Below are 26,250 nucleotides of genomic sequence, written 5' to 3'. Positions count from 1 at the left end.
GTCTATGATATAATGGTTACCCCCAGACTTTCTTAATGATTTTTACTGACATATATAATTAGATTAGAAGCATGCATCTTGATGATGCACTTTCAAAGTATGCTTGGTTGTGCAATTGTCTTATAGATTGACATGGCTATGGAGGGGCTTTATCAGGGAGTCAAATTCTGACATTTTTGAGGGCACTGTTCTCATCTTTTCTCCAGTGGGACCTAACATGCTATTCGCATAAAAAAGACTTTACTTGTAATATTCCCAGGCAGCTGCCCTGACAGAGGAAGATGAAGATGTTTAGAAGACTGAATTAACAGGTAATTAAATAAGTAAGATATCCTTACAGACTTACCAAAAACGGGATGTACAAAATGAAATAAATATAGTTTTTCCTTCCTTGTAGATATCCTTGCCCTCCCTAAGACTTTTTTTGATGGAGCTATAATATTTTGTAACAACAGGTAGAAACTTCTCTTCTTTAAAATCTCAAATTACTAAATGTTTTTGCATGATAGTCAAATTGTAGTCAATCCAGTACATTTTTCTTAGACAATCCAGTACATTTGTCTTAGTCTGCCTGATGCACGTACACTCACACAAACATACTGCACTAAGTACCTGCACATGTACATCCCTTATCTCCTGCACAGACTTCCTTGTTTTACTTTTTAAAATAGGAATTCAAATATTTGCCCCAGTTTCAACCAATTTTGTTTGCTAAGCTGAATAACTCCTTCATTTAATCCTTTAAATTTCAAAACTATTTGTATTTGGCATTTGGTATGTATGTGTATTTTGTCAGTAGGTATAAATGAGTAGTGTCCTGCAGCGAGCAAGGGGCTGCTCATGTCAAGAGCCCCAGTCCAAGCTGTCTGCAACTTCTATGGCTGCTATTTTTGCCCTGTGCCACAGTGTTTTTACTAGCAGGAACATACACATGACCTGAAAGCTGGTGTGCCCAAGGCTGCCCTTCCCCAAACCCCAGGCTTTTCTGTGCTGGCACTGATATGATGGAGAGATGCACAGACTCAAAGATGTTAACATAATCAGTGGTACTATGCATGTGAAAAGCTAATAGGGCTTTGGGTCATTTAGAACCAAGGAATCAGCCTGCCTTATGGTATGACACGTCTTCACTATTAAAAATCTTATGCAAACTTATTCATTAAAGATAACAAGAAAAGAAAAAAAAACTCCCCAGCACCTAATAATAACTGTTATAAGGATATCTGCTAACACTCCCTTCCGAGAACAATGTTAAAGTTGATATAACTCACATAGTAAAAAAGCCTTCTTTTTAAGAAAATATTTAATTGAAATAGTCTGGAAATATTTTTATTTGTTTTGTTAGTGGAACCTGTTCCAGTTACCTTGAGAACTAAGTGAGATACCTACCTGTACAGGGGAGAAAAAAGAGCTGAGAGAAGTGAGCTTTTTTCCTTGCTTCTGACTCCTCCAGCCTCCATCCTAGAGACCAGCCACAAACTCTGCAGTTGTTGTAAGACCTGCCACTCTTATGCCACAGATAGATAATTGAAGATGATGTTTTTGTCTCTTTTACTGGTTACGGACTTAAGGGTGTGTTTGAAACAAGCTTCCTTGGCCAGGTCAGCCAGTCTGGTTAAGTAGAAGGCAAAAAATGAAAAAGAGAGGAAAAATGAAACAAAAATTTTAAAAAGATAAATTAAAGAAAAAGAAGGACGAGAAGAAACAGCAGAGATGAATGAAAGAGGAGGAACAGGATCACAACCTTCATATCCTAGGTAGAGTTTGAGACAGTCAAATCCGGCACTCCGCAGAGGCTGCATTTCAGGATTACCGTGGTGAGGCTCTGCAGACGGTTTCCTGGAGACCATGCACACAACAGACATGTTAGGAAAATTTATTGTTTCTGGCATAGCTGCTCTGTGGTGACATTACTGCCTATTTGCAGTAATATCTTAGTTTGGTATTTGACACTTTCTATCTTTTGCAAACAATTTTACGTAATAGGCTGAGTTACACTTTTGTTACTTGGACAACTTGAATATAGGTTTTTACATGTCAGTTGATTGGGATGGGGATCCTCCCTCTCTGTTGCTGGGGAACTTGCTTTTTAAGATTCCTTTCTTTCACTGAGATTTAAAAAAAAATAAGAAAGAAAAAAAAAGCACCTTGAAATAGCCACAGTTCCGCAGAACAGAAATTTTTAATTTCAGCCAGCTTTGCTTAGGAATTTCTAGCTCATTTTCAGGATCATACATAGGTCAAAGGCAGCTTTTCCGATTTAATAATTCAAATGTATATTTAGTTATTTGACTAACTTAACATTCAAATCTCTACTAGGCACATAATAGCCATGATGTATAGAAGAACCTTGGTTTCAGACTGAACAGGTTACTTTTACAGAAAAATCTTTCCCTTATTTAATAACTTCTTTTTCTTTATGCTGAAGTTTAATTTGTTGCTTTTTCCTGCTAGTTTTTGAACCAGTGTGTCTCAGCTGATTTTTCTTTATGTATTTTTTTATGACACCTCTTCTTAAGTCTTAGAACACCATGTTACTTTGACCTGTTGAGGTTTTGTTTGATGGCAGAGTATTGAGCTCTCCTCTTAACACCAGGCTATTCTGTAGCAAAGGACTATTTATGAAGCCAGAGAGAGTTCACGTAAGAATCAAGAGAGTACATTTGTACAAAACCCAGTGGGAAAAGCTCTATCGTCAAACCGGCCCAGGCTGTTGAGGCAGATGCCTGACTTGGCTCTTTTGTTTATATTCCAACAAATCAAAACTGACCTGTGTTGTTATCAGAGTAGAGCAGCAGGTGCGAAAAAATAACTTTGCTGCCAACTCAAACGAAAGGGTAAGACTAATACCCTCTGGGAGGTATTGAGAAGATAACAGAGAACCGTGCCAGCAACTGAATTAACGGCTATATTTATGGTGGGTTTTACTTAATAACCTGCTCCTAACACTGGTACACAAATACTCCATTGTATTGTTTAAAGCAACCACTGGAGATATCAGTGGAAACAGCATGGGCACCTCGTGGTGTGCCAGGTGAGAAGGAGCGATGCCATGGAAGTGTTGCTCCTCTAACCACAGGCAGGAGCAAGGAGGAAGCTGTTCTCAGCTTTTACAGAAGTGGGGAGACGTTGTTTCCCACAGCTTATAGCCTTGCCTCTAGAAGGTGACTGCAGAGCAAGGAAACTTCATATCACTCATTATTTGGTTGCCTTTAGTGAAGGCAGGGAGCATAAATGAGCCCAAGCATATGTCAGCTACTGTACCTAGGAGGCTCAGGGCTTCTTCCAAGTCCTGGGTGCATGGGGCAAGTGAGCCTGCTGCTACACTCGTGGGTGAAGTAGACAGCTCTTGTGCAGCCAGTGGAGTGGCATACTAGGGTAGTGGTCTTACAATCTCTTATTCTTTACACAACAAATACAGTATGAAGAAACCGCATGGATATAGCTGGGCTCCAAATAAATGTTTACTAAACACACACAAACAAACAAGCCTGAATGACAGTCAAAGTAATGTTCTTCCTGAAACAGAGTTTCTGATATAGGGTCTGTGAACTCCATTTAACTATTTCAGTGATAGCTGTCTGCTTGAGGACACTTTCCTGTGCAAGCAGCTGACCACCTTGGGATAGTTTGTAGCCTAGAGAGGAATGCAGAGGGTGTAGGTGTCCTGGCTGGAGCTATCATGAAGGTGGGATCAGCAAGTTCCAGCTTGGCACTAGGGAATGTGGCTGACCTGGGCAGAGATCAGCCATATAAACCCTCCCTGTCGATTGCACAAAATGATCCTTCCCACCATGAGCCCCGAACTGTCTCTGCTATGTCTCTTCCTTGAAATATCCTTTTCCTATCATGCCAGCAAAAGAGTGTGATAAGATTGTGGTTAGTCAGGCAGTGGGTCGCAAGAAGGTATAAACATTGCTATTGACTGGGTTAGTCCTCCAGCAAGCTACCTAATTTAGGATAAAACACCTTATGCTCAACTTCCAGCTTCCCCATCCTAGCTAATTTGTGCTGTGCCCCTCATGTATTTAATGAAGAAACACAATTAGTTTATTGATTGAATGAATCAACTAATATAAAAAATAGTAGTTCCAATGGAAAAATTTGCATGTTCCCCAAGACGCTTTCCTGGTTTTCATCTCCATCCCATGTTTCTTATTCTGTTTAATTCTCACTGAGAAACCAGCCCCAAAGAGGAAACCTGCAGTTTCCAAACAGGTGTCCTTTATGAAAACAAAATATATGGAACAGAGTTTACACACAGGAAAAGAGAAAAAAAGGGATCTTTTGATTTTGCAAGTAGGCAAGTTAGTAGTTGTTACTGTTGAAAACCAAACTTGTCCTGTAACAAAAGAGAAGTTCTGGTGGTAATAGTGGTTAAAATAAACTTCTCCATGAAATACCGGTTGCTGCAGCAGCGTATGTCAGTCTGTATATCTGAGTGTCTGTTATGTCAGAAACACTTCAGCGCCTAATGAGAGTCAAACATAAATGCAAACACAATTATTATTATTATTATTATTGTCATTATTCAGTAATGACTGAAGAGTCACACAGGCCACATTAGCAGTATGGAAAGCAGTTCCCTCAATATGCTGTTAGTCTTCAACGTAATACAAAGAGAAACTGTCATGGAAGGTAAAGGGAAGTGATTGGGGAACCAAAGCCAAGGGAAAAGGAGAAGGTGTTAGAACACGATGGTTATATTTTGTTAGCTGATGAGATTCTTGTCTAATTATAGACATACAGCTTGTCAAGCTACAGGGGCATCTAGAGTGTTGTTTGGCCATTTGTATATTTAGTGTACTGTAAGCAAAAACAGGGTGTTAAGCCCTCTCCTAAAGGAGATTAGGGAGATGAGCTGGATCCTGTTTAGAGGAAGGATGTACCAGAGAGATAGGAAGGACATGAAAGGAGGTGTGGAGTTGTTCCATGAGGTGTGGTATTAAATGCTGACAGAAGAATAAAGAGCAAAGGCAGTTTTTCCCATTACTGTGTTTTCCAAGATTCTGTATCACTGAGGCTAGACTGATGAATCTATGGCAAATGACTTCTAAATATTGAGGAAAAATGGCTGACCCAAATTATCATGAACTTGCTGAGGTGGTGCAGAAAGTAATGAAAGGAATTCCATATGCTGATCAAAGCCATGATTTGCAGCAACAACTCCAAAGAATAAAAAAAGAAATAAGCCTGCTTTTCTGCCAGTTTTTAATGAATATATCTCCTTGTTCCAAACATTCTAAGGACATGCTAATGCAAAAATTGCATTAACATTTATCACAAGAAATAAAACCTTTTCTTGAAACACACGGAAAAGACAAGGGGCAACGGACACAAGTTGCTTCTGGAGAGATTCCGATTGAACTCCAGAAGAAATTTTTTTTACCATAGATCAATCAGACATTGAACAATCTCCCAGGGGAAGTGGTGAATTCCCCTACACTGGTCAGTTTTAAGAGTCAGCTTGACAGGGTGCTGACTCATCTCATTTAAACTGTACTTTTACCTGGAGAGGTTGGACAAGGGATCCTTGTGATCCCTTCCAACCTGGTATTCTATGATTCTATGATTTTATGATTCTATGATTCTATGAACACTTTTGTCTGAAATCTATGACTAGTCATTCCACTAATAATATACAGATCTATGCACAAATGTTCTGCAAGAGGACAATCAGCATTTTGACAGTAAAATAAATGTCTATATTCTTTTTTTCATATTCAAAAACTAGTGGCATGACAAGAAAAGGCACATCTAGACTGTAATATGGCAAGGAAGTATGGATTCCAAACACCGCATCCTTGTTAAGAGGCAGGTTCCAGTTCAGTTTCCCCTTCTAAGGCAACATAACTGGCTAAAATTTGCAGAAGCACCAACCTTTGGCAGTTAGCACTGTCAGATACATCTATGCCTTGAGGACTCTCTGTTCACAGTCGGCCTTCTGTTTACTTCTGATTTAGAAAAACAAATAAACAAACAAAACCCCTTTTAAAATTGTCCCATTTATTTTCATTATAGTAATGACAGTCTTGAAAATTGAAGTCAGTTCATATGAAGATTCTTGATTGTAAAAAAGGGGTCAGAGAAAAAACAACCTATGAGACTTTGCATATCATCAAGTAAATGTTCTTTTTTTTTTTTTTTGCATTCATAAAGTGAACTTTGTTCTCTCTCAAAAAGAAAACTGAGCTATGGTTTTGTCTTTAAATTACATCGTTAAAAAAGAGATAAGAACCAAACCCAAACCCTGGAGCAGAGGGATAGCTCAGATACAGATCTAGATCCTAAGTTTTCTACACAAGCTTCTCTTTAGTTAAAATATATATGCAAGATTTTGAAGCATCAATATGAACATGTTAAAACAACCACCACATATCTCTTACAAAAGTTGCCTTGTAGTACATAATGAAAATCAGATCTTTAGTAATAAAAGATGGCAATCAAGCTTTATTTGATTTTATCATGATCCCATCTGTAATGTAGGTAAATGTTAAATGCTCCTTTTCTATTCATCTTCCGTTTTCTGGTCTTTCAGTTTACCTTCATGTATACATTTAATATACAAGGTTCAAAGAAAACAAAAGAATGAACCCAACTCTTCCTTTCCAAAAGCCCACAACAATAAATGATCAAGGTCTCAATGCAGTCTCTGAAAGCTCACCAAGAGTCAGATTTGCACATGCAAAGGTGGGTTTATGCATATGAATCTAAGCTGTATACATCAAAAATACAGAAGCATAGGTATGTGCATTTCAGAGAGTTGTAGAAGGGAGGATTGGCCCCAAAGCCCCAAGCCAGAATCCTGAATACAAAGAGTTTTGGAGATTATTTAGAAAATATTCTTATAAAAACAATTTCTTGAACTTCATACTCACAGTGTGATTCAGTAAACACATTTTGTTCCTATGGCCCAAAGTTACATACGATGTACTAAAAATGTAATGCATCAAACACTCAGTATGTTATACAACAAATACTGAGTGTGATCATAGTGCTTCTTCATATGAACTTTCTTCAAAGCTTTCAAAGAGCTTGGAAACAAATATTTATGGGGTATATTTGCAGTGCTATTGGTGCTTAGTCTTGAGATTATCATTGTCAGGCCAAACTGCATGGACCATAATCTCAATGGTACCTTGGAGGTCATAGTAAAGTGATCCAAAGTTTAGCCTTTTATTGTGAAGTGGATCTCTGCCAGGAATCAGCCTGCAGATGAGTTGTTTCTTTTGAGGCTACTTGGTGCTTTTTAGGCACTAAAACAAAGAGAGGAGAACAAGGAAGCGAGTAATGGCTACATGTTTATCTATGTGACCAGAACCACTGGCCAGAAAAGGTCATATCTGAAAGTGAGCTGAAGCAGGGATTGTATCTTATCTGGGAGTTTGACACCAGGGATGAGCCCAAGACCTTTGCAAAATAGACAGATAGAGTTCACAGGGCAAGCTTAGAGTCAGCCATAACTGTATGTATAGGCACACTGGCTTAGACTAAGACCCTGGAGCTGCAGTAGTAATACACATTAAATGAGAGGGGAAAAAAAACAACCCAGAAGACCCAAAGCTCATGGTAACATGCAAATAGGCTCTCAGCATTCAAATACTCAGTTTGTGCCCGCCCTTACTGCCACTGGAGATGTAAAATAAGTGGTTGGAATGCAAAGAAGGTAATTGATCATATACATTACAAGTACAATGCATTTATGTTTCTGAAGTAACCGTATGTGTAAAGCAAGTCCACCTACTTTGTTGTGCATGACTTTTGTTTTTGGTGTCTTGGAAACTCAGCACACTTCTTTGCCTTTTGATTTTTCAAGAAAAATATTAAAATTCAGATCCTATTCCTTTGCAGCTGCAGTTATTATCCAGTATAGTTTATTTTAGATTGGTATTTAAGCACCTGACTGTAATTCAAAGTGCAGTAATGATCTAAAATATTTAACATGCTCTGTAGATACTTGTTCCATGAACACCAAGCCCGGAAAAGCAGGGATTGTGTCCTCACTGTGTACATAACATACTTCAAAGAAAAAGGCCCAGGTGAAATCCACATGTGAAGTTCAGCCATCATGGTAAAAGGGGAAAACTAGGGAAGGATCCCATAGGTAAATATGCCAAAAGAGATCCACCCTTTTGGACATGCCAGAAGGAGCTGCACTGAGCTTGTCTCAGCTAGAAGTCAGTCTTTGCATAGCTTACAGGTGGAGTCATAATTTAATAGTTTCAGTCAGTTTTGCGTTAGACATCTTTTTTGTGTGTTTTGCATAGAGTACATGGCTTTACAAAGCAGAAGGCTGTAGGCCCCCTTCCCCTATGGGCTCCACACCCTCACATATTTGTAATTAATGAGACCCTTAGTTCAGTTCAGTGTTTTAACATAAGCAACTGTACAAATCAATGTCAGAACAATCACTCTGATTGTAGTACTTTAGAATTCACTCATTTTCTTTGTACTGCTTATTCACCTTTCATACTGTGTTCAGCTTTTTCCTGTAATTTAATATGAGCTGTCCTTGAAAGATTCTGGTTCAAAGAAAAGAGAAACTCATTATCTGGATGTTAAGACTCATTGGGCTGAATGTGGCAATGGGGATCAGAGTCATTTATTCTCAGAGCACACCTGTAGTGCAATAAAATAATTTGCATAGAGTACACTATACAGTGTTCAAGGTTCAAGGATTTGTAAATATGTTTTTCTTCAATGCTGGATTTTCTCCATGGGCAGGCCATGGGTCCTTGCTCTTTTCATTACTTACATTTACTCAGAGTGGTCAGGCGGTCAAGGAAGACAGGAACAGAGCAAATGACCTCCTGTTACTGCCAAGTTGCTGGGCTGTTGCTCAGTCAAAGCTCCTCTTGACTCCAGTGTGAGCCTTCACTAAGAGAGGCCTTCAGTGTTGGGTCTTTGAATATCACCTTATACAATGAATGTAGACGAAAGTTTGGGGTTTTTTGTGTATTCATCCCTTCTCATTGGACTATCTCTAGAAAGAATGTTGCTGAACACCAATGCACAACTCTAACTAACCTTCCTGATTGAGGAGAGTATTACTTGTTTCCTCTCATAACTGCAGTGTTCCTAGTATAGATTACACTCCAGAATGGGTCTTCTTCAGTGGAAAAAAGTGGAATTGTGTGTACAAATACCTGAAATGCACACATACAGAGGCGTGTGTGTGTATATAAGTGTATATAAATACATATGTGCATGTAAACATATGCTATTTCGTGTGTACTTTCATGCATAATGTACCATGTCTTAGAAGAAAGATAGATCCCAAGATCTTTATATTGTTTTCCAAAATCTCAGCTCAGCTAGAATCTCTTTTTAACATGGTTTCCTGAGGAAATGAGGCTTTTGTGGTTATTCTGTCTGTGTGCTGACTTTTGCATTCGGCCTGTAACAATCTTAGTCCCATAGCTAATTTTAATTAAACTTGGTGTAGCTAGAAGTCTCAAAGATATGAAGTTCTTACAGGATTAATGAAAACTGGCTGCCAAGTACAGGAGGAAAATCTCTTAATACTCCATCTGGAAAAAAGAGTGAAGCTTGAGCTCACTCCTGTGAGACAATGAGGTATTATGAATGCCCCAACCGTGGGAAAAACTTCAATCAGTGCTCACATCTTACTAGACACTAGAGAAACCAACCACAAGATACACATTCATAGGAAACCAGGCCTCATTAGTTCCACCGTTTGCTTTGATACATGGAATATGATTAAAAGAAAACTGAATGTATTACGTGTCCTTCCCCTTGAGGCTTCACACACTTTAACCAGGTTTTTCTGTACACAAGGGAGATTTGAGGATTTGACCCTAAGCTAATGAAGAGCACACCCCTTCCAATATCCTGACTTTCTAAGTATGTGATGAGACATTGCTATAAGCATAAATCTGCCATGAACTTGCATCAAATAAAGGCATATACAGGATTAAATGGAGAAAATCACAGTTTAGTTTTCATAGGGAAAATGTTCTTGAGCATGATGCTGTACACTTCCAAGCAAAGGCATAGAAGTAATGTTAGTGGAACTTTATATTCACCCTGAACAGAGTGCTAGAATGTTCTCCAAACAAGGAACATCCTTGCATTAAGATACAGGAGGTGACTTGACAATTTTTCAAGTCACCAAAAATCCAGTACCTTGAATAATAGACAGAACTTTGGGAAAGCTTGGGTTAAAGCTAAATCCAGTCCTGTTTCTGTGGTTAGTGTCATATTGCAAATTCTTCCTCTCATGCACAATTGTTCTCACAGGTGACATTGGAAATTAATTAAGTTATTCTGGTTGAGATAACTTATATAGCTTTCAAAAAATGAGGTGTATTGATTGATTCATTTATAAAGCAAGTTCCATGCGTATTATCTGAAAATACTATTAATGTTGTTTAAGGATACTGTGGAGAGAAAATGTCTGCCAAACTGTGATGGTGTAATAAGATTTTAAAGGAAAATAACTGAAATTCAAATCTAGGGAAAAGGCTGTCAGACTGCTTGTTCTCAGGTCTCTAACGTGCATTGGGTTTGGTTACTGCTGGGATGGAAAAACTATGCAAGACACATGATTTGGTTTTTTTAACTATCCATAGATTCAGTTGCTGAATTAGATTGTCATAGCATCTTTTGGCTTGGATATTCACCTGGTTAATTAAGAAGAAGGAAAACTGAGAGTTTACCTGAACTGAATTTTCAGGGCAAAATTACACAGGAGCTTGAACACAGAAATAATTTCAGTTCATACGCACACATTCTCCCAGATGTATTTTTATTTGTGCAAGTATCAGGCATGAAGATTATGTAGAATCCAGAAACTGCAGAAGACAAAACCACAAAAATTCTGAGATGGCTTCTAAAAATATGATTTCTGATCAATAAGTTGAAATTCAATATTAAGAGCATACAGTGGGTTTTTTTTTAAAAATAAGTTAATTTACCAAACTAAGCTCCTAAGAGTGTTTTAATCCTCAAGTTTTATAAGTTTCCCAGAATAGCTGGTGTTCTACCTCACCTCTATTTGATATTGTAATAAGGCTTTTATAATTAATACTTAATTCATACCTAATTGTCTTAAATTATTAAAACCCAAGATAAATAAGTAACTTGATATATCATCAACCTGTCCAATCTCAGAAGTGTATGTATTGACTGTCAAACATGCATTATTGCTTAAAAGTGGTAAATTATGTTATACACTGAACATCTTTATAATCAGTATAATAAATTTAAATTCTTCCTTACACTTTCTCTTTCACAATACTAGGTAACTTGGCTTTAACATGGAACTAAAAAATGTCTTCTAACTTGCATGAATTTACTGACTGACATGAGAGTCATCTTTTCTTTTGCCAGAGTGGGGCAATAGGTATCTCTCTTAATTGTTAATACTTTATAGCTTCACATACTATGAGGAATTGAATTCTCCTTACTGTGATGGTCACTGACTCACAGACTGGCTAGAATTAAGAGTGGAAAGCAACTGTTAAAACATCTGCAGTTTTATTTTGTCATTCTGGACAGCTGCAAAAAAGGCTGTGAACTAGGTTATACTGTAGAGCACCATTCACTGTGATAAGCTTCCTAAGGCTTTGGCTTTTTAAGCAATTCTCAATAACCTTTCTCCCTCCCTGTCCTTTCTCTCTCTCTCTCTCTCTCTCTCTCTCTCTCTCTCTCTCTCTCTATATATATATATATTGGGGGGGAGTGGGGTGGGAAGAGAGAGAGAGGATTGTAACTTTTAAAAGTTACACAATATATTTTAAATTACAGAGGAAAATACCAACCCAGATGATTTTCAGGCTGTTCTTTAGAACCAAGACTGTGAGTGTTCCTATCAACTCCTTTTCTTCTACTGAAATGGTTGCTGATATGAGCTTGTAGGGGGTCAGGCTGTGCTCTCGATGGTAGTTTTCTTATTGACCTCTGTGACTAAACAGCCAAGACCAGTGACTTTCATTTTCACAAGTCCATTTTGTATTTCATTCTCTTTTTAATTCCAAGGTGAAGTCTAGCTGCATGCATATGCCATCCTGGTGTCTAATCTTTTGTTTTTACAGAATTTGTGGCTTTCAATTTAGAATATTTTGAACAGTGGTTTGATTTTTTTTCCTCTGTATTTATAGAAGAATAACAATTTGATGCCTTTATAATATTTAATTACTTTCCCAAACTTTTGAAGAATGCCTGTGATTATAATGTATATTTTTAAATTTGCAACTTCAAACCACTGAAAGATAATGTAAAATATCAAAATTACTTGTAATTGGAGACTTTTTTATACCTTCACTAGAATGATTAAACATGTGATAAATATGTGATTTTTTCTAAAATGTCATATAATTAGGGTTATAGTATAAATAAAACAAAGGGCAATTTTACTCACAGTGCTAATGGTGAGATAAGTAGAAAGGAAATTTTGTATCACTTGAAAGGGGGAATGCTGTCTCAGAGGTGTTATCAGTCTGCAATGCTGGTTCTGTTACAATGGCTGTCTCAGTTACAAGATCTGTAACCATTTTATTTTTTTGGTGCTTTGAAATATGTGATCTGTGATATTTGTTACGGAGACATGTTATGGACACTGGTGACACAGATCAGATAAGTAACTGGGTCAGCTGACAAGATACTCCCTGTAATGCTACCTCCCTGTAGCATTAACATGTGGTTCTTTCTGTGTGAGGGAGTTTCTGAACACGGGTTGTTGTTAAGTTGCATTTGCAATTATTGAAAAGTCTTCTCTTGCTACAAAAAGAAAGAAAGAAAATAAAAAAGCATGTTTAAAACACATTTCTCTTTAAATTAAAAAGACAACCCTATAGTAAAACTATTTATTATTTCACTTCTCAGGCTTGGCAGTTTTCCTGTATTGCTCTGTCAGGAGCCTTATCCTTATATTCGGCTTCATTTCTGATTACAGATTATACATTTATGGACAGGCAGCTGTAGAAACTTGCTTCTTGCATATGCAAATCAATCATGGTAATGTTTATCATAAGGAGATTTTGTGGCAGTGGAAAAGCAGTTGTGGCAACATGTTCTTGATTTCAATTGTATCTTCTACAAATGGAATTGGCTTCCTCACTTCACCTTCAGTGGATTTTTTTTTTTCTTGCCATTTGGACCTCTTGGACTCGACACTGCTCACTAAGCAAGCTGTTTGATTCACTTACAGATCATGATTTTGGAAGGAGCTGGCAGAATGAGTATCAATTCCAGCAGCAATCTACTCCACCAGCAGCCCTCCTGGACAGACGGATACTCGACATGCAATGGTAGGAGGAATCCAACAGCTCTGAGCCATGTTTTTTGGTGGGAGGCAGGGATGAAGGGGCTATTAAACCTTTAAACATGCACAAGTAGTATTTTTCAGTAATACTAATTTACTGAGTTTCAGTTCTGGTAAAAAAAAAAATCAATTTCTAACTTAATCTGTAAAAAGATGAACTCACAACACTAGGTTTCTGAAAGCGACCAGTTTATAATTAATTTCCTTACTGTTTCTTTTTCCTAAAATGAATTTAGTGATGTTGAAAGTGCCAAAAGTTCCCTCTCCTCAGTCCGAAATTATTTCTCTCTTACCTTTACCCCTCACACCTTCTCTGAACCCACATTACTCTTCATTGTTGATCCAGCTTTCCAGGGGAGTAGTCTTTTTGCTCCTTTACTGTATTTGCTTTTCCATCTCAAATTACTAGATAGTTTTCTAATTAGACTGGCATTAGAGCACCAGATAGCTTGTAATCTGAGAAATTTTCTTTTTTTCTCCTTACTGTTTTCCGACTATACGGTTGTATATAGAAAATTGTGTTCATATATATATATATTCCCTCCAGTAAAAAAATAGAGATACAGACATGTATCTATATATAGTGACTGATATAATTTTAAAATTCTTTTCCTCACTCAGTGCATGGGTAAACTTTAAAAACTAAGCAAACACACACTGCAGTTGTGCTTCTAATCCAAATAATGCTGCAACAAAACTTACAATGAAAGTTCCCACTCAGTGAAATACTTGGGGTTTTTAATGTGCAATTTCTAAATACACGTGAGTGCACAAGAGTGCACTTAATAAATGTGCTGACCTGTCTGTAACAGATTTATGGGGAAAATAAGTTCTGGCTGAGTTTCATTTTACACAGGATTGCTTGAAAGGAAACAGTGGGGTCTATTTTCATGTTTCCAGTGTGAAACTCCGCAGGATTCTCTTATGTTTTAAAGGGAAAGGGAACCTAAATCTCAGACCAACCTGTACGATCATTCACCACTTTCTTTTACCTAGCTACTCTTTCCTCTCACTAAAGGCTCTCCATTTACACTGGGAGTCTAGTGGCCTCTGAAATTCCTTTACCCTTCTGACCTGATAGGAACACATATACAGCGAATACTTGATGGCCCCATCAAACTTTTTTCTCTGACATACCACACTCTTAATAATTTCCACACTCGTTCTCCAAATCTGTCAACAGAAGGGTAAGAAACAGTCCTGCAAACTCCCTAAGTTACTGACACAGACCTGGTTGGCCGATATTGGTAAAGAAACCTAAGTAAATGTGGGGCTTTTTATGTTTACCTAGAAACTAGCATTGTGCACTGTATCTCAACCAAAGAGACCTGAGGTCTAGTGGGACCTGAGAGGAGGAGATTTCCTACAATGTGCCACCTCTGTTGCTTGTGGTCCTCTAGCAATATCCCTTGTCAGTATTCCTCACAGCTGTGTGGGTAATCATCTTCTTGGGGAAACTGGGATTGGACTGGTGCCACATTCTGGAGTGGGGCTACTGTACAGCTAAGCCATGGCAGTTTTTCCTCCTCCTGTGATGCAATCAATTCTGCAATCTCTCATTCTCTCATCCTTAAACCCTTCATGCACTTGTGAGCATATTATCACCGCCATCTCGGCCTAGCATACTGCATTGTCCTCCTTTCCCAAGGAATTAACTGCACTGAACTCCTTTGCCAGCCCTTCTGTGAGGGCAGACCAAAGCAGTCCTACCTTTGCTCTTATTTTATGTAATTGCCTTATCCCCACATGTGATTTCTTTCATTTACACACGTAAATTACTGTTGTGCAATAACATAAAACTGAGAGCAGTTAAAAGATTTCCAAGAAAAGATTCAGATATCTTAACAAGAAAATTAGGTGACTTCCATAACTAAAAATGAGTTTTACAACTGCATTTAGAAATCACCTTACCGGACTACAGAAATAAGGTGCATTCATCAGAACGCAAGCTCTATCATGAAGCTGAGGACCATACTGATAGCGTTTTACTGGGGAGCAGTATGACGATGCCTTGACTTTTACCATTCTTTGATTGAATCCCACAATTCGTATTCAATCCTTATTAGGTCCTTGCTAAAAGAACATTTCCACATCAGATTATGGGAATTTTGCAAGGCTTTTCCATCATTTTCTGATGCACTAAAATTATTTTCCCACATGAGGATCAGCATACCTTTTCAACAGTACTTCTGCAAGGTATCTTCCATCTAATAATTTTGGTGTATTTAGCCAACATTAATAAATTAATTGCTACATACTGAATCTGCCAAGACAGGTGTAAAGTAATAATTCCTAGTTTTTAATTAGAAAACTGAGGCCAAAAAAACCCCCAATACTTTCTCCCTAAGATAGCTACTGAGCTAGTGTTAAGGACTGAGAAAACAATCGAGATCTGTGGACTTCCAGGGCATGCAATTTAGCTATAGACCTTTCTTGTCATCAGCATAATCCCATGGTCCTAACAGAGACAGTAAACACCTGTTTTCTTTTCCAGTGACCAGCAGCTTCTATGGAACACAATGGCATGAAATACATCCGCAGTACTGGACCAAATTTCAAGTCTGGGAGTGGCTGCAGCATCTCCTTGATACCAACCAACTGGACGCCAACTGCATACCCTTCCAGGAGTTTGATATCAATGGGGAACATTTATGCAGTATGAGTCTGCAGGAATTCACTCAGGCAGCAGGGACAGCAGGGCAACTGCTTTACAGCAACCTTCAGCACTTAAAATGGAATGGTAAATAGCTATTAGGCAGAGACACAGATACAATTGTGGGATCTTCGGAAGTTGCTTATGCTCCCCAGAGACCTACCGGGCAGATCTCATTTGCTACAATTGCTATAACTGCTTATACCTCATACCTTCCCTGTATTAATAAATTGCTTAGATATGACATAAGGCAGAATTCTGAAGGACCAGGGGAAAGGGTATGTTTCCACCTCCAAAATAAGCACTCTGGCTCAGATGTAGCAGTTGCTGCTTGGAGCTAACATATTTCTGTGCTCGCTGTCATATATTCCATCTACCATATGTTTTCTTGCAGGCCAATGTGGAAGTGACATGTATCAATCTCATAATGTCATTGTGAAGACAGAGCAAACAGGTGAGTAACAGTTGGGTCACTTGTCTTTTGATGGTGACAAAAAGGGAAACTGACTGTTCCAAGACTGAGTTATAAAAATAGCATTAAGTAAAATGGGAAGTGTATCCTGCAGAATAAAAGAAGTAACATGATTATCAGTCAATGTCTACTTTTTGAAGTTCCAGGTAGTGCCACCACATCTTAGTCTACATGTGGCCCCTTTTCCTGGGAGACCCCTGTCGTATCAGCAGTCTATACTGATGTTCTGAGTTGGGATAGTTTGCAGTGCTCAACAAGTGCAGCTTTGCAGAGGACTTTATTCTATGCTTTATTCAGCAGATTTTGAAACAACTATTTTCACAGTACTCTCAGTTTAAAAAAAAGTGTGAAAAAATATTCTGTTGTGAAATGCTGTTAATGTTTGAAACATGAGGAAATTTCCAAATTAAACAACTTTGAGAGAAAAAACTGTTAAATTTCAATTTCTTCACATGTTTCAATGAAAATGAAATTTAGGTATTATTTTGGTTTTTACCAAATCTGCATTTTTCCTGTGGTAGCTTTTTTTTCCAGTGTGCTCATAGCTAGACCCCTTTCTTCCCAGAACATTGTTTCACCGAGAAAAGAACTTAGTTCAGGTCTCCTCTTCAGGCATGGTTATTTTCCTTGTTCCTTTGCCAGAGCATCTCTGTCCATATCCAGACATTCTCTATCCCACTAGTCCCAGCCTCTTTGTAAGTCAGTGTGTTCATGAGCCATGCTTTCATATCTCCTGGCAGAACAAATACAGATTCGTAGCATGCGGTGTTTCTAATAAATACTGCAAACCTGTTTATTCAGCTAACCCAGAGGAGCCAACACTATTCAACTTTTCCTTGCGGCACGCAAGCGTTGCAATCTGCAATCCACTCCATGCCTGTGTTCAGGTAGTGCAGCTGATGTGCATGCAAGAGCTTCAATGGTTGCCATATAGGAAACTCCATTAATCCTTTAAGTCCTGATTTATGAGATCTTGGCATAATATTAGTTATTCCTCCCACCAGAGATACACAGTGCAGCGCAAAGTACCTCAGCTGCACATCCTGGAAAGGTCAAAGCCCACGATTAACTTATGATTCTCCCAGCTGTGCTGAATAAGAAGTGGCATGGTGGGGCTCTGGTGATGCTGACCACAAGCAGTGGGAGCGGGTTTAGTTTCTGCATGGGAAGGAGCAGGTAGTACAGACTGGGACTCCGCATGAGCTAGCAGGGATGGGGCTGGTGGTTTAGAGGGGAAGCCTGCCTCATCCAAGCAGACCATCACAGCTGCAAAGACCTGGGTACTGGAAAAGGCTAAAACAGGAAGATGAGATGTCTCCCCATGTTCTGACTAAGTAAGGCTTGTTTTCAGAGGCAACATTAGGCAACTCAGGTGTCTAAGCAAGCAAAGGGTGGGTGCTACTGTAGGAACATAAGCTTTGGGTCCCCAAACATGCAGCTATTACTAAGCATGCCTGCTAAATTCCTATGCCAGATGCGGTAACCCGGTCAGACATGATGATTTTATTAGCTATAACTAATATTGGTGGTTTTTTATTTCATTTATATGAACATGAAAAAAAGTCAGTAAAACCTAGATTTGAACCTTACATCTCATTCTTTCTGACCTGTATTCAAAAGAAAAAGAGATTTTTAAGGCTTCTGATGACAGAGATGCATTGTGAAGACTGTAATTTCCTGATCAATGTACAGGTCATAAAGACAATACTTCTGTTCTGCTTATATTGATCCATCTGAACTAAAGGTCACTAAAAATTATTCCTTTTTAAACGTGAAGGTGGTTTTTAGGTTAAGGATGTGCCTGGCCTTTCACCTAGGATTCCACTTTAATGTTTCTTGCTCTGTGCTTACATATGAAGCTCTGTTTCAGAGGGAACTTTTGAGTTCTACCATTATAGAAATAAATGCTCATTATAAGCATCCTCTTGTTTTACTAGATATGTCAGAACACTTTCATCTCTATGGCACCAAAGCACTGTCATAATCACCAGGGGCTGAGAATTCAGGACTGGGTTGGGTAGAGCTAGAGTTGATCTGGCATAGGAAATCTCCTTCAAGGGCTGTCATAAATGTTATATGAGCCAGGAAAAGGAAGAGACTACTACATTATTTCTAAAAATCAATGCTTTGTGTAAGCATATTTGCCTGAGTATGCAAAACGCCAACTGTAATTTGAGTGAAAGAAAATGATTTTGTGCAGAGCCCCTTCACTGCCTGGTTCCCTTTACAGCTCTTTTTTTTGCACGTCTTATTCCCTCAGTGTTCAGTATTCACCTCTGTGCTAAAAAATGTTCTTTTAGTGATCTGCTTTTCCTTTTGATCTTTTACCTTAAGATCCGTCATTAATGGTGTCCTGGAAAGAAGAGAATTACCTGTATGACAGTGGCTATGGTAGCACAGTAGGTAACTAACATCACAATACTTAATGCAGTTCTGAGATTATTTGATTGTTGTCTGAGGCTATTACTTCAAATATCTTCTTTTTCATTCCCAGAGCTATTGGACAGTAAAACATTCTGTCGTGCACAGATTTCCATGACGACACCTAGTCACCAGCCTTCTGGTAAGGAACTTGTAATTGTATTGTTAATTGTTTGTCACTTGTCCCAGAGCTACAGATGTATAATAGTCTCTGTGGTCTTCTGTTGTAGGATTAAATCTGAGCCTCCAGTAATTTTAAATCAAGCAGTACTGATTCCAACAGCTCTTTTAGCTATCATTATTACAATAACTTCCTTTAAGAAAATGCTTCTCTTTTTTCTTTGTCAAGATTAAGAAGACCGAATAATCTGCAATGTCCACATATCTTTTAAAGTGACTGAATCAAAGGAAAGGTTGTTAGTGTCAGAGACATGAGACATTCCAGCCCCACGACACTTTTCTATGATGTAGCTGGGTATGGGCTAGTACCATGTTCCTCCCCAGAAGTGGTTGCATTTCCCTAGTGAGCCAGTGGTTCATGCTGAGTAGGTTGCTAGGTTTGGGGCAAGGTTTGGGGTTGGCCCAGGGAGCCATAGGGCAGACACCAAGCCCTTTGCCCAGCTGTACCAGAGAATGAGCTTCCTACGAGAGTCCATCTCAGCTGACAGCAAGGCAGGCCCTGCATGCCACTGCACCCATCCGCAGCGCTTCCACGAGACAGAGGTACAATCTGCCTGCTAAAGGGCAGGAGAAAGAGCAAACCCGTTTGCCATAGTGCCCAGCAAAGTGCAGTCTTGGCATGCACATTGGGGTGTGCTGTGGATAATGTCCTGGATGCAGGCACCAGGGGTGGAGGTGAGAGAGAGCGAGCCAGTGGGAAAAGAGGAGAGGACAGATGATAGGGAAGTGAGAAAGGGGTGGAGGAAAGGCATGTCTTTCCTAGGAGGCTGTTAAGCAAACATACCTGAGGAAGAGAGCAGTGGAAGTAATGGGAGAATGAGAAAGGAAATCACACTGCTGTAGATGCAGCCTCAGAGGTGCTATCTCTGCACTGGGGGGAACCTTGTGTCTCTGCATGCAGCCAGCAGTCATAGCCTCTGTGCCTGCCCTTTTGCTGTATCCCCTGGCCTCTCAGCACAGTCAGACTTGCCAAGTGGTTTACAGCTTAAACTAATGCACTTAGCAACAGATTTTAAAGAAAGGATAGGAAAAATTGACCAGAAGAAAACCACCAAACCTTAAAAAAAAACCAAAACCCAACCAAACACTCTGTTTGCTTTCTCCTCCACCTCTACCCACTCTCACAAGATGGCTACCAGGATTTCAGAGCTCTTTGATGGGACTAGGGACCTGTCAAGATCCTGGCACAGCATGTTTACCTGCTGACTGCTTAAGCCTAGAGCTAGGGTGGCACGCCAAGGGCACAGCCTCCTGTAAAAACTAAATTTGTATATCCCGTAAAAAAATGGCTCATTCCTGAATCATATGCAAATACTGTGCAATCTTTTGTCAAATGTTTTGCAAGACAGTTTTGTTGAAACTGCATCAGAACTCTTTTCATCTGTCAGGCCCCAGCCTCCTAACATGGCATGTTTGAAACCGGTCTCCAGGTAGGAACAGAGGCAGAGTGGGAGACTATTTGCACAGCTGAAATACAGAATAAATCACCAGCTAGGCAGAAGGCAGCTAAACTTCCAGGAGTAAATCTCCAGCTAAGTGGAGCATAAAATACATTTGCAAGCAAATTGTGGGATTTTCAAATGAGAATGATTAATACAATAGGGCAAATAAAGGACTGGGTCCCTCTGTCCTTGCCTGGAGTTCCCACAGGCATAATAACATTAGGGGAATCATAATTTGAAGAAAGGCAGTGAAATAAGCCTCATTTTACTTTTTCCCCCACAGCTGAGTGTGGCTCAGACTAGTTCCTGCTCTTTGAGAGTGGGAAGGCAAAATGACTCAGAACGTGTTTGCTGCTTGGGGGTCAAGGACGATAATGATGTCAGGCTTAGAACAGTGGAGGTTAGGCTTATCCTCACTGACCTGTTCGGTTTATGTTTCCAGTTATGTATGAATAACGCAAGCATTGTGAATAGCTTTGCATCTACCTTTTCACATGCAATTATTGCAGTTGCTTGTGCACATCTGAGAAGTTTCTATGCAAATGAATATTTCCTGTGAGTCATTTTCCCATGCAAATGCCCGGTTTCCATGAAAAGTATGATAATCGTGCATTCATAGAAGCTGGGAAAACGTGCGTGGGACCTTAAGTTTTGCTTTATGGAATTCAGGCATGAAGTCTGCTGAAAAGCAAACACAGAAGGGGCTCCCTCTCAGGACTATCCCACAGATTTTGCAAGACTTAGAGCAATCAGATTAAAGCTATTCATAAGTGACAAGAGTAGAGCCAGGCTGATGTGGTTTGAGGGAGGGAAGGAGGGTTTAATGTGCAGATTACAAGGTTGGTTACAGTCATGAACAGGCGGAACTTTTCTTTTTCTACATTTCTGAAGAAATGCTTGTGCCAGAAACACTATTCCTCCTCTGGCTGGCTGCAGGTGATAAAGTACCATTGATGAGAAATGGCTTGTTTCTATGGCTCTGAGCCACAGAAGAATATATGCATGTCCAGCTGCCAAAAAACTCCTACCAGCGCAGTCCCGTTCCCCCACCCTGCCCCCCAAACAACAACGCTTTGCCAGTTCATTATGTTTTAGTCAGGTAGGTGTTCTCTGCATTGGTACCAGTGCATACATTTCAAATTAGATCATATCTTCAGGAACAGTTAAGCCCCCAAAGATACATGCTTCTGCAAAGACTAAGACATAATGGGACAATTCAGGATTTCTTTTATAGAAATGATCGTCTTATTTTCCTCTCTTACACATAACATGAGGTGAGGTATTTGTTAATCAAATAAAGGTTTCAAAAACCAAATGTTTACCTCTGCATTCATTCTTTTTTCATCAATGGTCTCTTTGTGAAGTGTGCTGATTAACATATAGTACAGAAAACAAAACTCTCCCCCTTCCTCCTCACTTAGATTACCTTCTGAAAAGTGATTATCTTTAAAAGAGATATTAGTTCTTTTTTGTGGTTTTATTTCTTTCAGCCTGGCAGTCAATGGAAAGCCTTTAATCAAATTTACAAATAAGCTTAATTTTCCTTCTCTGCAGATTCTTCAGATGTGAAAAAATCACAAGATCATACCCCAAAGTCCCACACCAAGAAGCACAGTAAGTCAACATCCATGTTTATAATGGTTGGTTGGCTGAAGGGAAAGAAACACATTAAAAGCAGATCCCCTTTGGGAGGGAAAAGGAGGCATTTTGAAAGCAAAACTGGTTAGATTGTTAATGTGATTGAATCCTCCAATGATCTGACTGTTTCTAGCACTGTTTGCTTATGTGATTTTTGACTCAGTATTGTTATATTTTTCAAATTGTTTTTATTATTGAGGTCTTCTGGAGTTTCTTCCTGACTCCTCTTCTTACCCTGCTCTGTGATTTGCCAACCAGAACTCCTGCACACAGATATATGTTTCTTTTTTCATTTGTATATCACAGTTACTAAGGAAAGGATTATACAAGACTGGTCTGAAGATAGACCTGTGAAGAACTGAGGTCACTTGATTTGTTCAGCTTAGTGAAGAGAGGACTGAGTGGTGACCCCATCACAGTCTACAACTTCCTCAAGGAGGGCAGTGGAGGAGGAGTTGCTGATCTCTTCTTTCTGGTGACCAATGACAGGACACCAGGAAATGGAATGAAGCTGCATCAGGGGAAGTTCAGATTGGACATTAGGAAAAGGTTCTCCACCAAGAGGGTGGTCAGTCACTGGAGCAGGCTTCTCGGGGAAGTATTCAGAGCACCAAGCCTGTCAGAGTTCAAGGAGCATCTGGACAAAACTCTTAGTCATATAGTTTAGTTTTAGGTAGTCCTGTGAGGAGCAGGGAGTTGTACTCAATGATCCTTATGTGTCCCTTCCAACATGAGATATGCTGTGATACTAAGAACTTGGTCACAGTCTTATCATATAGAAAAGGTCACCTTGCCATGCTGGGCTAATCCTCGACATTTCCAGTTTCTTCAGTACTGCTCTGTACCATAATCTACTGAGTGTGTCCAGTTAGACTAGGTCAACCACATTTTGTTGGCTCTAGAAAACAATTATAATAAAAAAAAAAGAATTTGGATTAGTTGACTGAAATCTACTTCTACTCATGTTGCACAGTATACCATTTTTTATTTACCTTCACATCTTATATTAGCTTGTTTCCTTCTTTCATCTAAACCCCTGTGTGTTTTTTAAAGTCAGACCAAAGGACTGCTATCTTTCTGGCCCACCTTATCACTGTGTTTGTTAATCTTCATTCATAAACTACTATATCTGACTTGTTGGATTTATTTGATCTTTTAGTCTTTTTGAGCTGGACCTTCTGGTGCCATCTCTACAGTAACTGTGAGATGTATTTGTGCTTAAACTGGGAGGTCTACCTGTTGAACTTAGAGATTTGGTTTTGCCTTTTCTGATATCTCTGCCAAACTGTTTTATACCCTGTCCGCCAGTTTTATACCTCTATCCACTCCACACCTTCTTACTTCTTTAAGTCTACTTAAGAGACCTGGGCCAAAATACTCATTGATGCGGAATGGCATTTCACCTCCTTTGCCTTCTGTCTGTCTTTTAAATGCCTGGAGAGTCAGTGCCTGCTTCACAATTATCTTGGCTGTTTAACATACCACACGGTAATATCAGGTTACATGCCAAGCTGTGGAAGAATGTCAGCAAAAATTGGCAAATGAGATGAGAGGAAGACTTAAACATGTTATCTTTAGGGCAGACGGGAGCAGTGGGTGGTTTGGACTCTGCTTCCCCTGGTTGCTGGGGCTCCTACCTGCCTGCCATGAGGCTCATACTGTCGAAGTCTGACACTCACCTCCAGACTCAGTGTTAAGGCTGCCAGTGTTTTTTTGCCTATGTAACTCCAAGGTGGGGGTTCTGCGCTTCAGGAACTATGGCGTTTCCCTTTTGAGTGGTCATCATCTGACCACTTCTGTAGATGACATGCTGTAAAAAGATGGCATAAAAATGGCAAGCATAGCCTGGAGAGCTCTTTAGACACTCCTTCCTCCTGCCCCCTTTCCTCTTTCAGACCCTCGAGGAACTCATCTTTGGGAATTTATTCGAGATATTCTTCTCAACCCTGAGAAAAACCCAGGATTAATCAAGTGGGAAGACCGGTCAGAAGGTGTCTTCAGATTTTTAAAATCTGAAGCTGTGGCTCAGCTCTGGGGAAAGAAGAAAAACAACAGCAGCATGACTTACGAGAAACTCAGCCGAGCTATGAGGTGAGCTGAGATGTTGCTGTGAAAGCCTGGGGCACGTAAAGAAACTACCTGAATGTAGAATCCGGTTGACTTCTAAAAAAGAATTTGCAGCAGCAGCATTTGCTTTCTTTGACAGCTGAGTCTCTGCCACTAATTTGGAGACTGTAACACTATGTTCTTTGTCTTTTCTTTCCTCTCCAGTTTCTGTATACTATTATATATATAATAATATATACAACATACATGTGTTAGATATATAATATACATTCTGTTGCTGTCCACCAAAACAACCAATGTAGGAAGTAAACATGGCTGTAGCAAGCTGAAAGTTCACATGCTATTGAACTGGGAAGGCTTAAATGGCTCAGTAATGGCCAGCGACCTTGTTATTTCCAGCAGTGTTCAGCAACTAGCCATATCTCCCACCCATTATCCTAAAATGGGTTTACAAATTCTATGTGAGGATTTCTTTTGCTATCTGCTTTAACATTTTGAGCATTTTTCCATAATCTATGAAAGTCCAAAATATATTTTTAAATGGAAGCTGAGATTCTTTCCTGGTCTGATTTCAGATCTTTGCTTATCTGGAAAAAAAAATAATCCATGAAATGTCATAAGAGTGTGTAATAAATATAGCAATATGCTAGGACCTGAAATACAGTGAAATTCAAATTCAGAATATAATAATGTCCTGGTTTACTGGGACAGAATTTTAGAGTCAGTTTTCTGTTCAGGAAAACTGCAATTCTGTGAGTACTACGCTCATGGGAACATTTCATGGGAAAAAAGTGATAAGAGATTTTATTATTGTTCTTGGACAGCACTGGTATGTGATGTTCAAGGTCTCTAACAGTCTTGAGATAAAACAGGTGCAGAGACTGGGGGATGTGGAAACCCAGGATAGTTGACCCTAAGCTGACCCCAGGCTGACCAATTAATATCATTCTGCACCATGAACATCGGTTTCACTATGAATTGGAGAGTTTGTTGGGCACAGTCCTTCTTCTTCTATGGCTGTCATCTCAAGAGGGACTTGTCTACCATCCTACCCTTGAGGCCTACTCCTCTGGCTGTGTATGACTCTGTGTACTTCATATTAATACTGTTATTAATATTAGTTATTAATTTAGTTATTACTTTATTAAATGTATTTATTAAATTTATTTCTATTTAAACCCACAAGCCTCCTTTACTTTTCCCAGTTCCCCTCCCTGAGTGAGGAGGAGTCATCAAGTGATAGAACAACTGTTTAAACCACAAAAAAATAATTTAAAATAAAAAGATGACATAAATTTTTTCTTCTCTGTCTTTAAGTTATTATAATCTTAAGTACTATATATGTATCAATAGAAAATAAGGACCTTTTAGCTAGCTGAGGAATGGCCTAGTTGGCAGTGGCCTTTTAGGACCATAGATGAATTTAATCTTAAATACTTTCCTGTGTTTTTATTTTAACAGATACTATTATAAAAGAGAAATCCTCGAGCGCGTGGATGGTCGGAGATTAGTATATAAATTTGGAAAGAATGCCCGTGGCTGGAGAGAAAATGAGAATTAAACGTGTCAAGAAATAACCTTTTTAACATCTGTCTGGAAATATTCAAAGACTATTTTCTTATATTTATGTACCAAACTGGGGTGAAAAAACAATTCTACTTCTGTCGGGAAGAAGGAACATTATCATTATTGGTGTTAAAATTATTTTATTTGAACTATGTCCTGTATAGGGAAAAAATGTACACAGTTTTCTGTGATATAAGGTAATATTATAGAATTATGATTATTTTTCCCTTTTTGTGAAGTTTTCATCTTTTTTTTTTAATCATACAGGCATAATGTGATGTATGACAATGCTGTGAGTCATGCAAAGAAAGGGAAGGAGTGAAGTAATAGGGCATTTAGGGAGTATGATAATCCACTTTAGAAGGCAACTATAAGTGGAGGAAACAGTAAAGCATCTCTAAGCCAAGTAGTCTTCTTCCATAGTCAGCCAATTTGTAACTTTGTTTGGCCAATATCATTTGTTCCTTCCCTCTGATTTCTGAGTGTTTTAACACTTTGCTGGCTTCCAGCTGCTTTTGTTAAGACA

The 26,250-nt window shown here is 39.0% G+C and overlaps 1 protein-coding gene across 2 annotated transcripts in view; it reads left to right on the top strand.

The window, feature by feature from the left end:
- EHF (ets homologous factor) overlaps positions 1-25,950 on the top strand; it is a 30,822-nt gene extending 4,872 nt beyond the window's left edge. Inside the window, exons 2-9 of one of the 2 annotated variants that reach the window (XM_010191757.1) lie at positions 13,172-13,271; positions 15,780-16,025; positions 16,333-16,392; positions 18,745-18,813; positions 18,905-18,973; positions 22,008-22,067; positions 23,987-24,182; positions 25,620-25,950. In XM_010191757.1, the coding sequence (XP_010190059.1) occupies positions 13,175-13,271; positions 15,780-16,025; positions 16,333-16,392; positions 18,745-18,813; positions 18,905-18,973; positions 22,008-22,067; positions 23,987-24,182; positions 25,620-25,719 (897 nt within the window). In that variant the 5' untranslated portion in view covers positions 13,172-13,174 and the 3' untranslated portion in view covers positions 25,720-25,950. Of the gene's footprint in view, positions 1-13,171; positions 13,272-15,779; positions 16,026-16,332; positions 16,393-18,744; positions 18,814-18,904; positions 18,974-22,007; positions 22,068-23,986; positions 24,183-25,619 lie in introns of those variants that run through there. The other variant, XM_010191758.1, reaches the window with a different exon arrangement.
- The last annotated feature ends 300 nt before the right edge of the window (positions 25,951-26,250 follow it).

This window comes from Mesitornis unicolor, unplaced genomic scaffold (genome assembly GCF_000695765.1).
Source record: "Mesitornis unicolor isolate BGI_N332 unplaced genomic scaffold, ASM69576v1 scaffold3959, whole genome shotgun sequence".
NCBI classification, from domain to species: Eukaryota; Metazoa; Chordata; class Aves; order Mesitornithiformes; family Mesitornithidae; genus Mesitornis; species Mesitornis unicolor.
The sequence above is the reverse complement of the archived record's forward strand: the minus strand, read 5'-3'. Positions and strand labels throughout refer to the sequence as shown.